At 43.5% G+C, this 15,181-nt stretch overlaps 1 protein-coding gene across 19 annotated transcripts in view; it reads left to right on the forward strand.

Annotated features, from left to right (window-relative positions):
* The window catches only part of LOC105282675 (disks large 1 tumor suppressor protein), a 452,432-nt gene that overhangs the window by 234,153 nt on the left and 203,098 nt on the right, over window positions 1-15,181 (forward strand). For 16 of the 19 annotated variants that reach the window (XM_026969150.1, XM_026969153.1, XM_026969151.1 and 13 more), the window contains 2 exons: window positions 7,822-7,958; window positions 9,661-9,699. In XM_026969150.1, the coding sequence (XP_026824951.1) occupies window positions 7,822-7,958; window positions 9,661-9,699 (176 nt within the window). The remainder of the gene's footprint in view (window positions 1-7,821; window positions 7,959-9,660; window positions 9,700-15,181) is intronic. The other 3 variants (XM_011344851.3, XM_011344856.3, XM_011344860.3) reach the window with 1 other exon arrangement.

Genomic DNA, 15,181 nt, shown 5'->3' on the forward strand with positions numbered 1-15,181 from the left:
TCTCGATTTGGGAGTTTGCATTTAAATGCGAGATAGAAATATAAGCCGCACAGTTATACCGGCCGGCCAAGATGCATTTAATTCCCATTGCGGAGTGACGGTTTATCAAATGTGATTGTTGCGCGATTGTTAGATCCAGCTTGTTCTCTATTTTTTCGCCGAATAAATCGTGATGTCCTAGGTGAATTAATTTATTGTCACGTATTAATATTCCCTTGTTAATGAGTACTTATGACGCATCTTTGGACGATATCGACAATCACACCGTGATGTTAATGCTATTCCCTCACGGTACGCTCTCGTACCGTAATTTCGTGTATTTGGGTTACTGCGGTGCTTATATCGCTACCTTTTAGCAAAATTTGACTGCGCAGCAAAGCCATTAACCGTTATGCGCAGATACGACGATGCCCTCCGGTCGATTGGCAATATCCAGGTCACATTATGGCTCTACCTCTCCATTTCACGAAGATTAGGATACAGTATTCAGAAAGTAGCGCAGACAATAAATGATTGTATCTCGTCCTCGAGTGCGAGAGAAAAAGACATAGCATGTATCACGATTATGTTAAGTATAAAACGTGATACGACGATGTCAATTTAACCATTTTCTTGTATCGAGGAAGACAGGACGGATCGAGATTTATGAAATTTTCGGGACGGTGATCCTTATTTCTCCATCTTGCACTGTTATTCGGATTGAACAATAGCAGAGTAGCTAGTGCATGTTAACCAAGAAATGTTCTCGGTTATCTGTATTATTTAGTGTCTCTCAGTATAACATCCCGGCTAATGACAAATCTAATCAACGAACGAGCTCGTTACGAACCTCGCGTACGCAACGCAAATTCGCGTGCGCTATCATTGTGCATATTGCTCCTGTCAGTGAATGTATATATATTCTTGATGCATCTGCAAGCGATGCGCCGAATTTTCCTTTACCCGCTTGATTGCAGAAACAAAACTAGGAATTTCATACTGAATAATTCCCAAGACACGGACGCTCGTTAAAAAATAATTATCTTTAATGTTGCTGGTTGATCAAACTATGCATGTTTTTTTAAATATGCTGCGGATTGTCAAATTATATTATCATCTCTACAGGTAGAAAAGTTCGTAATTATAGCGCATACACATCAACAGAATTTCACTCGAGGAAATTTGAATGTCCACCTGTTCATGTGAATTGTTCTTATTTAATATCATTTATTTAATGTTTGCATTTACCAACGCGTTGCATCCTTTTTGCAGTTTCCCCGGAAAGAATTTGCGGCGCGCAAATAATTCCGTTGAGCCGTAAAAATAAACGCCGATCTCTATAAGCGATTTACCGTATGCAATAGGATTTTTTGGTTCTATCCGGCTGCACCGCGGGTGATTTAGCTGCGCAGTACGTGTCGCATCGCGCGCGTGGCTTTACGGCGAACATTTCACACGACGCGACGTCCGAGGAAAGCTATGGTGAACCTCACCGCGATTCTCTCACACGACTTGATCCTATCTAAAACTCACAACGCGGTGCGAAATGGCGTTAGTGATGGATAGACCGGAATCAGCTTTTTAATGGTCGCGCGGGTGCACTGAACTGGAACATCGCAGGATTCAAGAGTCTCGTTTGCGACAAACTTGAAATAAAAATTTGCACGGGAAATGAAATTATCTGGATTAGAACGTTTAAATTGGTACATCAATATTTCAGGCTCCAGTCCATTTGTATGCGCATGTAAAGTAAATCCTGCAAGTGCAGGAAAATAATTTCACGGAAGAAGGTAGCGTCCTTTTCGCGCTTAAAGTTGCCGTCTTACTTCGTCAGCAGAATTACAGGAAATGCATAAGCATATCCTCTCGCAGGGATACTCCATCCGTTTTTGCCGGAAGAATAGCTCACCGAACAATAAGTACTTGGAGCATCGATATCCCGAGGCGCACTTGCCGCGCGCGCGTACTTGAATATAATTACAGCCGGGAATTTCGCGGCAATTCCGACGATCCGAGTGCATTAAACCTTTGGCACGAAATCAAGCGTCGTTCCCGTCGGGTCTGCAGGATCGGTAATTGCGAAAGGATGCGCACGGCTAAGGACGCGGCGAGCGTGCATCATTCGATGAACGGATGATTCGAGAATAATTTTGCCTCGACCGCCTCGCTTGTACCACATGTGCGTGAAATTCGTTGCGGTATCGAGATTAGCGAAAGCTAAAATAGCCATCTTCGAGTACCTTGCGATAGGAGACGAGCATGAGCAATAGCAAGATTCTAAGCGATCGATGGTTCTCTTTTTTTTTCGACGCAAATTTTATCGCATTAAAAGGGAATTTTATTCAATGCTTTATGCGAGATCTTTGCTTTCGCAAATCTGGATGCCTAAACAAAATTATAGTTAAGAACTCGTGTTAATTCGTGCATGATAATCGCAATAAATAATAGCTGATAAGTTGTTACGTTAATTTCAAAGTGCCTGACATCTAATATTCTAATATTCTCTGATTATATAATCGCGTTACGCTTCGTAACTTGCAGCAGATGTGGCAGCGATCGCAGTGTAGTGGATTAAAAAAGTAATTCTCTCCTTTCGCTCGTGCACCTAACTACCCCCGTTGACGACGTTGACGGAGTTTGCCTGGCAGTTAAAAAAGTCGGGCGCGGTCGGATTGAAACGTCGCCGGCGATATAAATTTACGGCGCCCATCCTGCGAGTGCGCGTGCGGTAAATATGCACATGCGAACATCACGAGCCATTTCGCAGCGCACGGCGCGACACGGCGCGACGCCCGACGTCGGTCGGCTACACGTGGCGCCGACGCGTTAACGCCCCCCCCTCGTACTTCGCCCAAGACGGAAGTTTAGCCCCCGCGACACGTAATTTCCACCCCGGCGAAACTTTCGAGTCTGTGTTGTACGCGGTGCGAAAAGGACGATGAGGAGACGAAAGGGAGGATAGAGAACGACGACGATGACGACGACAGCGAAGCCGACGATAAACTGGAGCTCGTTAACATCAACCGTGGAGACCTGCCTGTACGAGATACGCCATTTCTGTAAATAACTTTCATCCCCCCTCTTGCTCATCCTGCGAACTTTCTCACTTCCGCCCGTAGCTTCAGCAGGAAGGAGAAAGAGGCTCGCAAGAATGACGAGAGGAGGGGAGGAACGAAATAGCTTCGTAATGATCCTTTTATGGAACCGGAAACTGCGGGAAATTAAAAATTACTCGTTGTGTAAACGTTTGCGCGACAGCCACCACTCTCCCTGTCGTCCGGGGGTGAAATTGCGAGGGCGAATGACGGAAATGAGGACAATGGATGGAACATCAAGTGGAAAAACGAGGCGCGCCTGGCCGCGTGATTTTTTTACCAATTGGCGAAAGCAACGCGGATAAGAAGGGAGTAAAAGGGAAATGTTAATTCCGCCGTTCTTTGCCCGGAGGGTTTAGCTCTCTGACCCGTGTAGCGCATTTATTATGCGTCTAGCACTAGACATTTTTGGTTTTTATTTCGCTCGTAGTACACACGCTTCCATTGTTGGATCGAATTTTATTAGAACGTTCCTCGCAATTATACAGTTGAATTTCCTTCCATTTTTAAAGCAGTTTCAAAATTTTCTGAACAACGATATTCCAAGCAAACAGCATTCGATATTAAAATACAAACAGTTTTATTCTACTGATTTTATTTTACGTTGTATTCGCTGTAGTTTCATTATTTCGGGCGGAATACGCGTGGGAAAGCCCAAATTAATATGTATGAATATTCACGCGTACGCAGTGTGTACAGCGTTGTCTCATTGCGAGAACATATTGCGACAGAAATACCAAGCTTACGCAGTAACGAGCTTTGGCATGTCGTTACGTTTATCTGATAAACCAAACAAAATGCGTTCGTCAAGCGCGAGCTGCATTAGTATTCAAAAGTATTCCAGCTGCTAAAGCGCATTACAAAAAATGCCCGACGTCAACTAGCACAATGCAAATTTAATCTCGTCTTCTCTTCTGGCCCTCTTTGCATTATGTTGCCGTGGGAGACACGAATTTTTTAATGCACCGCCATAACACGTAATAAAGCACTACGCTCGTAATTTCGCGAAAACGGGTAAGAAATAAAAACGCAACGCTCTGATCTACCGTACCGGAGAACGGGGTCACGAGACGAAACTGCAGAAAATTAACGAAAAGCTGGACTAGCAATATTTTTCCTGCGCGCAATTTTTACAATTTTTCTTTTTTTTTGTTTTATCGCACTTTGCGGTCAACAACTATACGGCGGGTGAAAATAAGGCAACGCGCGTAAAATAAATCACGAGCAGAACAAGGAGGAAGGTGTTCGCGGCCGCACATAGTCTGACGACCTTCTGAAATAATCTCGAGAAATTCTGTATGTTGGGTGATTTTAATCTCACATTTTTCTGAATTCCTCTCCAAGTTTTCCCTCTACCGCAAGAAGACACGATCGCTCGAGCAACGCTTTATATCGCTATGTCGTAATCGTGGATTGAAAATATTATATATTGGGAACCACATCGAGACGAGGCAACGCAAATGCGCGTCATGCTTGCGAAATACATGTGCGGTACATACGTGAATACGCGTGACATAAGCGAAACATCAACACGACCAAATTGCAATATCGATGCGGCGGAACTGGTTATGTATATATCACGAATCGGATTTAAGTACCAATAATCTAATTATTATTCCATGCCCATCAATGTCGCATCGATTATCGATACGGTCGTGTCTCTAATTGCAATCCCAGCCATTGGCCTAGTAAGAGGGCGAACCACGATGGCATCGGTTACATTGAGATAGTTATAAGGGTATGATGCTGCGATTGGCTCGCAATCAATTAGCAATATACGATATGTAACGCGAGAACCGGCTCGTTTACCGCAATTTTAAAGTGCACGTGAATCAAAACATTTTCCAAGTCTGGTCATTCGCTCCAGCGGTTGCACAAATTTTCGTGGAATTTACTGTTACGGTTGTGAATCCCGTTGAAATTGGCTCTCACCTTCATGGATCTTTCTCTCATTTTTTTAAAAAATAACTGCGGGTTGGAAGATCGACGAGACTCTTTACATTTCTATCTTATCGCGCGCGTTTTGTATTCCGAGATTAAGACATAAATCCTCTTTATACGCACGGCAGCCAGCTCGCTCGCAGCAAACATTTCGAATCTTTTTCCTCCACAGGGGCAAAATGTCAGATAAGTTTCGTCACGACGGCGATGGCATTCGACGGAAAGGCGCCGCCGCTTATACACGAGATGTCCGTCATCGGAAAAGAATTCCGCGCGCGTTTCACATACCGACGTCAACGTCGCACGCGGGTCTCACGAGGTTGAGGGTGGGTGAGGGTTGGACGAGCGGGGATTGAAATAAGTTTCTGATATTTCTTGCATTCCACATGAGAAATGCGCCGGTTGATATTTAGACAGGGTACCGTCGTGCGCGGAAAGGTTGTTGAAAAGTAGTTGAAAGAGGGATAGCTGCTGCCCGAATGGGATTGATATACATTTCTATCACGATGGAATCAGGACGCCCTTTGAAAATTTATAATGCAATAACGCCATCGCCACGACGTCGGCGCCATAAACATCCGCCTGCGCGAACGCGAAATAACGATATTCTTGCGAATTGAGAGTTTGCAACTTTCTCTTACCTATGGCTCGGTGAGAAACATGTAAATGATATTCATTCAGCATTTTCCTATTTCGATTTTATTGAAAGGAGATTCGCTGCGAAATTTTCATTAAATACATTATTTTTATGGCATAAGTTACTCAAACGTCACAAAAAGAGAGAGAGAGAGAGAGAGAGAGAAAGAGAGAAAGAGAAGATCAAGGGAGAGAGAGTATACGAACAAGTTCGAGCGAGTTTACAGGAACGAAACCCTCAAATTTCCTCTCTACTGAGGGATAAAATATTTCTCCCTGCAACTTTTTGTCTAAAAATTTCGCATGCATTTGCACGCCACGAGGCAAAGGGATAAAAAATCCTTTTGAGACACCCACGACTAAACGCCTCGCGTCAACTCGTGCGCAATTTTAAAGTCACTGTTGGAATATGGAAATGGGACGTGGCGAAACGAATTCAATTTCCTTGGCTCAAGTCACTGAGCTGTACTGATCGAAAGAAAATAAAAATATGTAGTAACTTTTTATCTACACTCGCGCGCGCGCGTGCGCGCACGTGTGTATGTGTGTGTGTGTGTTTGTGATATAATCTTGGTAATTGCTGATCTTATCGAAGATACTATCTTGCAGAGTATCGGTATCCTCGAGATAATAAATATAGAAGATAATAGAGAAAACGTAATGGAAAACTGGTCAAGAGAATCTCCTCGGTTACAGATTATCGCGTGCATAGTGGCAATAGACAACTTTAATTATTTATATGGCGTGTAGTTTTTTTAAGAATGGAAGCAGCCACACACACATTATTGTCTTGTCGGAAAGAACGAAGTAGGTAACTTGGCTCGCTTGACCGACTAACGAGGGTAATTGCAAGGAGCTCGGTATTGTGCGAAACACACAGGTGGTGTAATGATGTAACTTGGAAATTACCGTTAGGAATTGCTCACGCGGGAGCAATTAATACGCGACGCTCTCGGGAGCAATGCCTCAAAGCACTAACTGTAATTTCAATTCATTAACGACTATCATGCGCAAGACACCCGTTCGCTCGACAAAGAAATTGAGAGTAATGCTCGCCACAATAACCGTAGAAAATTACGCTGGTTACTCTGGAAATTACTTTAACACGGAGATATTATACAGTCGGCGGCGAAGAAATGAAACCGTATAGATGCCAGCCGGTACTACTCTTAAGAAGAGGAAGATTGAATCTTTTGTGCCGATCCACGGAGTTTCTGCCTCATCGGTAGGGATGAACGGGAGATTAAGTTGTTACGAGAAATATTAATATTTCTCAAATATTTGCATAGCTTATGGACGAGAAAAAATTGATTTTTTCCCCGAAAATATATAATACTTAGCAATTAATTTCTCTAATAAAAAAACTATTACTGTGCATGTAAGAGGAAGCATCTTTTTCTTTAAAATTAGAAAATGCAAATCTCCATCTATCTTGTGTTCTTGTGCTCTTTCAGGAATTCTTTGAGGAATTTTTTTAAATGTTTCAAAAGCAGATCATCCCTAATTTAGACACCATGCGAATTCCCGTGTTGTCACGTGCCAACATTACCCCATTCGCAACGTCGTGCCGGGGGCGAGCACGCTGGCAAGGAGTTACGGTCTCCTTCGACCCAGACGACCTGCGTCCGACGTACCCGGACGCCGGTGATATATATTCGCGGGTGCAACGTGGTGCGACGCGCGTCGCTCGAGGGTCCCCTCGAGTTACGCCAGCAGGAACTCTATTGAAAATTATGCGACTGCCTTATCGCACGGGTTCACATTCGCGTCTGGTGACCTACACTGGTCATTAAAGTTCTCGACGCGGCAGGACAATGCGTGAAACTCGCTTGCTTCATCTTTGACTAGTCGTGCATGTCATTCCAAAGGTGATGCACCGATCGCCATTGAACAGCATCTATTACTGTGTACTACGACGTTCGAGTAATTATTCTTCAGTGTAACCCTGTTTACGTGCTCCTTTGACGTTTCTCGATGCATCCCTCGCATGTATGGATTAAATCGAGTCACTGGAGAGTGTCAATTTATCGTGGCGCTTCTGCGCGCGGAATGCTAGATAGAAGCGGAATGAAATCGGAGCGGAATACCGTTCGCGTAGATTTGATTTCCGTGCGCGAAACGCCCCGACAACGGTGGATGGTAATACGTCTTCCGTTTTTCTCTGTTGCAGATATCCAGGAGTTTTACGAGCTGACGCTGCTCGACGAGTCGAAGTCGGTGCAGCAGAAGACGGCGGAGACGATCCGCATCGCGGACAAATGGGAAGCCAGCGATGGACCCATCACGCCGACCTTCGCCCAGAACGACGTGAGTACGACTGTAAATCTTTTGTATGTAGGTAATACGTCATTCCGCATCTCGATACACCGGGGTTATAAGGTAAACGAATGCGGATGCTGTTCGCGGATCCATTCTCGCGATCGCGTGAGAAGAAACCTCTGCGCTTGTCAGTTGTGGAGAACCACAGGATTATATCGATGAGATGGAAAAATTACCGGGATAGCGTAGGCTTAATTCGTCGCGGCGAGCGACAGTGGTTACCGTAATTAGCGCCGATAATTATGAATCGGTGAATCGATTGGCTCGTATGTGCATTCGTGTGTAGACGGTATCATCCGGATCCAATCAATCGCGGCCAGCTTGCCGATTTTAATTGCTAATTGCAAACCGCCCGTCCGCAGTCGACCACCGACGACCACGTCATATCGATGCCGATGGCACATGAACGAACGATCGACGTGACGTTCGGCCGATGCAATGATTGCGCTGCACGATTTTTCACAGCTCGATCACGTACGCTCATTCTTCCGGATTAAGCCGGAAGCTCGATCGTTAGCTCAATTCGTTGCGACTATATTTTCGCCGGCATCGCGCTATTGCGACAAATTTTGAGTTGGTGTCAAGTTAACTCTAGCTTCCCACACTTGCAATTTTCATGGGTTTCCCACACTGGGGTACAGGCTATCTCACGTCGAACATTAGTTAAAAATATAAGAAAAAATCAACTGATTTTGAGTCACTTTTTTCCATCGATACGCCACACATTAAAGACTATGCTTATGCATAGGAAAATTTAAAGAAGAAAGTAATTTGTAAAATATTTGCTTGTGAAAAAAGGTTACATTCGAAAATCGTGATTACCTTAATTTACTTGGGGTTTTAGGCACCTCTGTGCGGGAAGCTTAAGAGAAGGGTTAATAGTGATGTTCGCCAATCTCTAAGAAGCATGTTGAATGCTGCTGCCGTTGATCTTCCTATCGATTCTCTTTCTATTTCCAGGTTGTGAGTGTTGTGACACGTAGCCACTTTTTCGTTAAACTGATGAGTCTCTTAATTAATTAGCTCGCAGCGACAGTCGTCAAAGATGACTTTAGTCATCGCAGAGTGCAGTGGCTCTTTGCGCGTGCGAAAGGCTCGTAATAGTACAGATTGACAGCAGCAGCATCAGCAGCGGTGCGATACATGGGCGAGAAAAGTATCTCGGTACTTTTATCCATCGCTCAGCGCACTTCCGGCCTCCTTTGAACGCACGAGTGCGACGACGCGGCGTTTATATAGAGCATTCCGCGCGTTCATTTCATCACACAGACAGATATCCCATATATATTATATATGCGTATGTGCGCTTGTATGCATGTGTGTGCATGCATGTGCCTGCGTGTGCTAGAAAGCATCCCGTGAAATTCTTGCCTCCATGGGGACGATGTAAACGAGTCGCGTATATATCTCACGCGATAAAGCGCCGTTAAACGTCCCCAGCTCGACACTTCCCGGATATGCATAAGAAGCACCGGATATGCACGAGGTCCGCGACACCTCGTATAAAACTGTGTTCTTTCCTCGCGCCGGTCTCGTCGGCGGAAATTGGGGAAGTTCAAAGACTTCATTCCCCGCGCGTTTTTGATTTTTCAAAGAAGTATACGAGAGGTGCCTTACGTTCTCCGTATAGACGCGAATCAAGATAGAAAGAGCCGGAGCGAGATGTTAATGGGATTCGTCTGTTTTACAGGTACCGCGCACGCGAGTACCGGCAAAAGTGGATTATACCGTACGTAACAATGTTTCGTGCCGAGCGAAGTATCGGCTTCTCTGTCTTCGTGTATACGATAAACTACGTGATAGGCGAAGTGTCGACACGCGTACAAGCATATGTGCAAGCTCCCTCATGCGTACCACATATGTGCACCCGCGCCCTAATATGTAGTACGTACCCCTGTACGATCAAGTAAACATTATTGCATACATCGGAGCTTCGATTAGATTAGGCCGTCACGCGCGGCATTTCTCCATGGTGCAACACTGGAATTGAGAGCTCCACTCTCGCACGTGGGATCGTTTTGCTCTCTTTCTTTCCCTTTCTCTCTCTCTTTTTGGTAGTCTTAATTCTATAGAGCTCAACAAACATCACTACTCTGTTTTTACGTTATTTAAAAATTTTTACCGCATAGAAATCAACGATGTTTCAAAACTGGATTATGTTACTCTTAAAAGACTTAATTTGAAAGATTTATTTATCGTAAATTAATTAGTGTGAAATACGTTATTCGATGACATATACGCGATGCTTTGTATAATCCGTTGCCCTATGTACATTTAATCTCCAGAAATTGCGTTGCATTGAAATTTTAATTGCATCGTGCTTTATCATAGAGGGATCGACAGCTTGCGGTTCGAGCAGGATGAAGCGTTAAATTAGCTTCAATTATGTTGAATTCAACTGCAGTGGAGTACTTTTTGCGTAATCATCATGCATGTAATTTTCGAACTTTTCCTGCCTTTGCCTCTCTTTGCTCGCTGCTTCGTCAGAAATATATACCTAAAATACGTGCAAAAGAGAAATCCTAAAAACGATACTTTAAATCATTTAATTTTAAAATGACTTTTCTACTAAAGGCAAAAATATGCAGCGCGGCTGTATCGAATATTTAATAATTTAATATTTTATTGCTTCCAACCGAATGGTTTTTGATACATTGATAATTAAAACTTTGTAACCACAAGGCATCGCATAATTAAAACCAATTTCCAAACAAATTCAAAAAGATGTTTTATTTTCTATAATATAAAGCATATAGAATTGATTACTCTTACAACGTAATTCGATAACGCCAATAAAAAATGTTTTTCTGATGCACATGTTAGTAGAATTCCTTGCTAAAAACTATATATATCTTCTTGTTATAATTTTGCTTTCTAGTTAACTTTAAATAAACTTAATTTTCTATGTGAATAATAATCTATAAAAACAATTTAAGTCAAGGTTTTTATGTATTATTTATCGTCAAAAGTTCGAGGAATACGTACAAATTAACTAGTCAATCGAATTTTTAAAGAAAAGAAAATTATTGGTAATTAGGAATATCAATCTATTAATCAAACAATTATAGGAACAATCGTTCAATTGAAAAGAGTTTTTAGTTATTGACTTTTAAGGGATAAGGGATAATAAATCAGTGCAACAACAATGTCGCGTGCTATCGCCATGCGGCGTTCCCGGAACAACAGTTAACAACTTCTAATGGCGCATTAAATGCAGGCCATTACTGTCGCGAAACAACGCCGCAGTTCTTCGTTATAACGGCCACTTTGGCACTTCGCTACCTGTCAAAACTTCGATATACATTGCTTGACCGGACATGCATTCAGTTTTACGAGTTTAAATTCGTGCAAATAACGCGGTCGCGTTTCTGTATTCCGACGATTCCAATTATACAATACATGAATTGCGCAGTGACACGATTAAATTACTGGACCCAAATATTTCTTATTTTGACCAGGAAAAATGTACATCGACTTGGAGCAACACAAAGAGGGATCTCGTAATAAGCACATACCTTACCCCTCACGTGAACGAAAGATAACATTGTCAAGATATAATAAGGAGAATGCACCGCTTTCGCGGATTAGCCTTCTTTTAGCCTTTATTAGATCTTGTTGTTCTATACAATTTCTACTTTCGTCCTTACAACTCCTACCTCCTCTTTAGAATCTCTTTTGAACCTCTAAAATATATCAAAAAATTTTCTACAAGGCGTGTTAATTTCTTGAAGTTCTTTTTTATCGAAGAGTTGAGGCCGCCTTTCCGCGATGCTGATTGGTTCTCTCGTTTGGCTCGAACTTCGTGTGGCTTGAACTTCATGTTGCGAATGTCAGAATGTCATAGTGACTGTCAGTGCGGTTATATTGATAAATTTGTGTTATTTATTTCATCGTGTTTCATCGCTCATGGTAATTAACGCCCGAAGAAATAGCAGTCTCTTCAATAATAAAGAGGTACCTCAATGCATTGGACGGCTTATAATGTAGCCCATTATAAATAAACGTTCATGTAAATACAATACGAATAAGATATATTATATAAAGTTGTCCGTTTTGTGATTCGGAGTTATTTAATATTCCATTATCATATTTACTTTACTTGCATTTAAGATATATCTTAATTTCAATAAGTAATGTATTATATTAATTATATAATTTACTTAACTGCAGATATACAGTATGTACGATAAGCAAATATTAATTTGCTTATTATATTTATATATATATAGGCCAAATACCACTCACTCACTTACTCACTCACTCACTCATCAACGTGCAGCTCGAACCACTGCACCTATCGATTTGAAATTTTAAGGGTATATTCCTACTATCACGTAGGTGCTCACTAAGGGAGGGTTTTCCGAAATTCCACCCCTAACGGGTGAGAAGGTGTAAAATGTGTTTTTATTTAATTCTACACATAAATATCGCGGGCGAAGCCGGGACGGGGGATGCTAGTACTGTATATCTGCAGTTAAGTAAATTATATAATTAATATAATACATTGCTTATTGAAATTAAGATATATCTTAAATGCAAGTAAAGTAAATATGATAATGGAATATTAAATAACTCTGAATATTTATTTCCTAGAAATGTTTATAGTACAAAACCTGAAGGTTTTATAGAGGTTCTAAGTAGATACTCTTTTGAGCCTTCACAACGGAGAAAGCGGCAATAAGTGACAGTTTGTAGTATCAAAGAAGGACTTAATCACTTATATCTCGAGTACTACATTGGTTCTCCAAATTGAATGAAACTTGCAGGTTTAATGTAGGATAAAAATTTCGACTCGGGTATCCGCAAATCCAGCTTTAAGGAGCGTGCCAGGCACGAAGTATCGTCGCATTGTAAACGGACGATATTTTCCCTGTTTGTTTTTCATTACTTCGCGAAGGATAGTCGCCGCCGCCACCATTGCCGTCGCCGTCGCCGACGTTGTCGTCGGTGGAATATGCACCGCTATGATAAGGGTAGATACCGCACTCGGTGTAATGGAAAATTCTGCGTCGTCGCTCGTCGTCGCGAATATCCCTCCACGGCGTCCGTCCCGGTGCCTCCTTGTCGAACGAGCACAATTTCCCGCGGGAAACGCTGCAATCGATAAGGGTCGCTTCCGTTCTTCTGACCTTTCTTCGCGGATAGCGCGGTCGAGGATGGGCCGGCGAGATTAAACTGTCGGTGCTCGCCGTGTCGGTCTCGATTTAAGTATCGGTAAACAATATCGAGCAGTAAGTAATTTAATTTCCCGGCCGTGGGGCGCCGACGGGCTGAATTTCCCGAAAGCGGCAGTTTCGCGAAGGAATGCTCCCGCGTTAATCTCGAACTTGCGCGATCCGACTTGTGCATCTCTTATATAGAAACACGATACCGCCGTTCTCCGTTTGCCCAGCTGGTCGTCTACAAGATAGCGGCCGAAACAACGCGACGTGCTTCCTCGAGAAACGTTCGTACATCTCTCACTTAATTTTATCGAGCGGAGCTGAGCGTGTGCGTGCAAAATGGACCGCGCATGATATCTATTAAACTTTCAATTTCCGTGGAATCCGCAATAGAATTTCCGGCGGTAGGGGGCAATTTCCCGTGAACCATCGAGCAGTTTTAGGTGAAGTTTTCCGACTACCTGGTCGAGTTAACGGGTGCCGGATTGCTTAGAGCTCCGAAGAATGCGGCAACTTTTCTCCGAGTCTCGGGGCAGCGAGCGTGGGGAATTTTAAACTGGTCGCGCAAAGCTCACCAGATGGACGACGAGGCAAAAGCCTCGTTTCTCGTTTTTCATTTTGTCGTGAGACGTCGTCGCGCAGCTTGACATTTCACAGCGCGCGAACGTTATCAAGACAAACGGAAAGTAACGGAATGCTGAGGGAGCGAGAGAGAAAGAGAAAATTATTTTATTCTTCTTGTTGGTTGAAATCTCCTTAAACGGACGGCGCGCAGTTGCGATTTCACTTTGCAATTATTCCGTCGCGCGGAAACGCGCCGAGGAGTGTCAGGTGGTTTAAAAACGGATTACCTAATCGCGGAGGAAGGGCCTGGGAAAAGGAGGGAGGAAAGAGTGGGATTACGATCGTTTTTCTCCGAACGCGAATTCTATCGCGCGACGTTCCCTTTCCCAGGCGCCGAAGAGAATTTATAGCGGAGCTCGCCCGCACCGAAACCCATTACGCCTCGGAAAGCGCGTCCGTTTCCGATAAATGAAAGGAAGTCCAAACGAGAGCGTTACCCGAGCCCTACGATTCGATTAAAAATGCATGCGTCACGACCGGCGACTTAATGCGTCACGTGAACGCGTCGGATGCATTCGTTTGCCCGACTCGGAGAACTCGCTCGCTTCGAGTTCCGGCACTTCCGGCGAGTCGAGGTGAATTTTTCAAGCCCCGCGTCGCATTTCAAGTTTTAGGTATAAAAATGCCCAGACGACGACGGAAATAGCGGATAACGGTACAAAACCCGCACGCGTCTTGCTTTACAATTGAAATTTTTAGTAAAGGTAAACTACTTTACACATAACTCTTTATCGTAAATAAAGAACTCTTTATCGATAAATAGTCCGCAGCGACGGCGGCAAATATTGCCGCGGCGGGGATTTGTTGAAACAGTGGGATAAAATCGTGCAAACAGAGAATACGCATTTTACAGCGTAAATTTTATTCCGTGGGCGGCATTATCACGAAAACGGCGACACATTTAAAATTACATACAATTTCCACGCTTGGTTCAGTATTCGCAATTCGGTGCAATGGAACCCGGTTAATCTATTATTTCAAGCGATATCGCGTCGGCGACGCGGAGCTTTGAAAAATTGCTGCGATTCTTTTTCTTACCCGCTACTCGCCCGTCGCATTATTTGTTCCGCCTATCGGCGGGAGTCGCGAGATATTTATCATAGCGGGGAAAAATGGGGACGGGCTGCCGAAAAAACATTGTCAACCCCGGGACATCCCCAATTACGGCTACCGCGCGCGCTTATCTGAGCTTCCGTCGACTTGTTCTCGTACGACTTTATCCTTCCTAACGAGGAGCCCGTTATTTCTTATCGCGTCAGCCCATGATAGTCGAACTGTCCTCAGCGTCTTCGCGCGTTTCTCTTTGCCACCATGTCGACAATAGGATAACGTCGGCAATAACACAGAGAGACTCCAACGACGTCCATTGTATTTAATTTGATCCCTCGCCGGAATAACGACGCGCATGCAATTCGCGCGTGTTTT

The sequence above is a fragment of the Ooceraea biroi genome, chromosome 4 (assembly GCF_003672135.1).
Source record: "Ooceraea biroi isolate clonal line C1 chromosome 4, Obir_v5.4, whole genome shotgun sequence".
Classification (NCBI taxonomy): domain Eukaryota; kingdom Metazoa; phylum Arthropoda; class Insecta; order Hymenoptera; family Formicidae; genus Ooceraea; species Ooceraea biroi.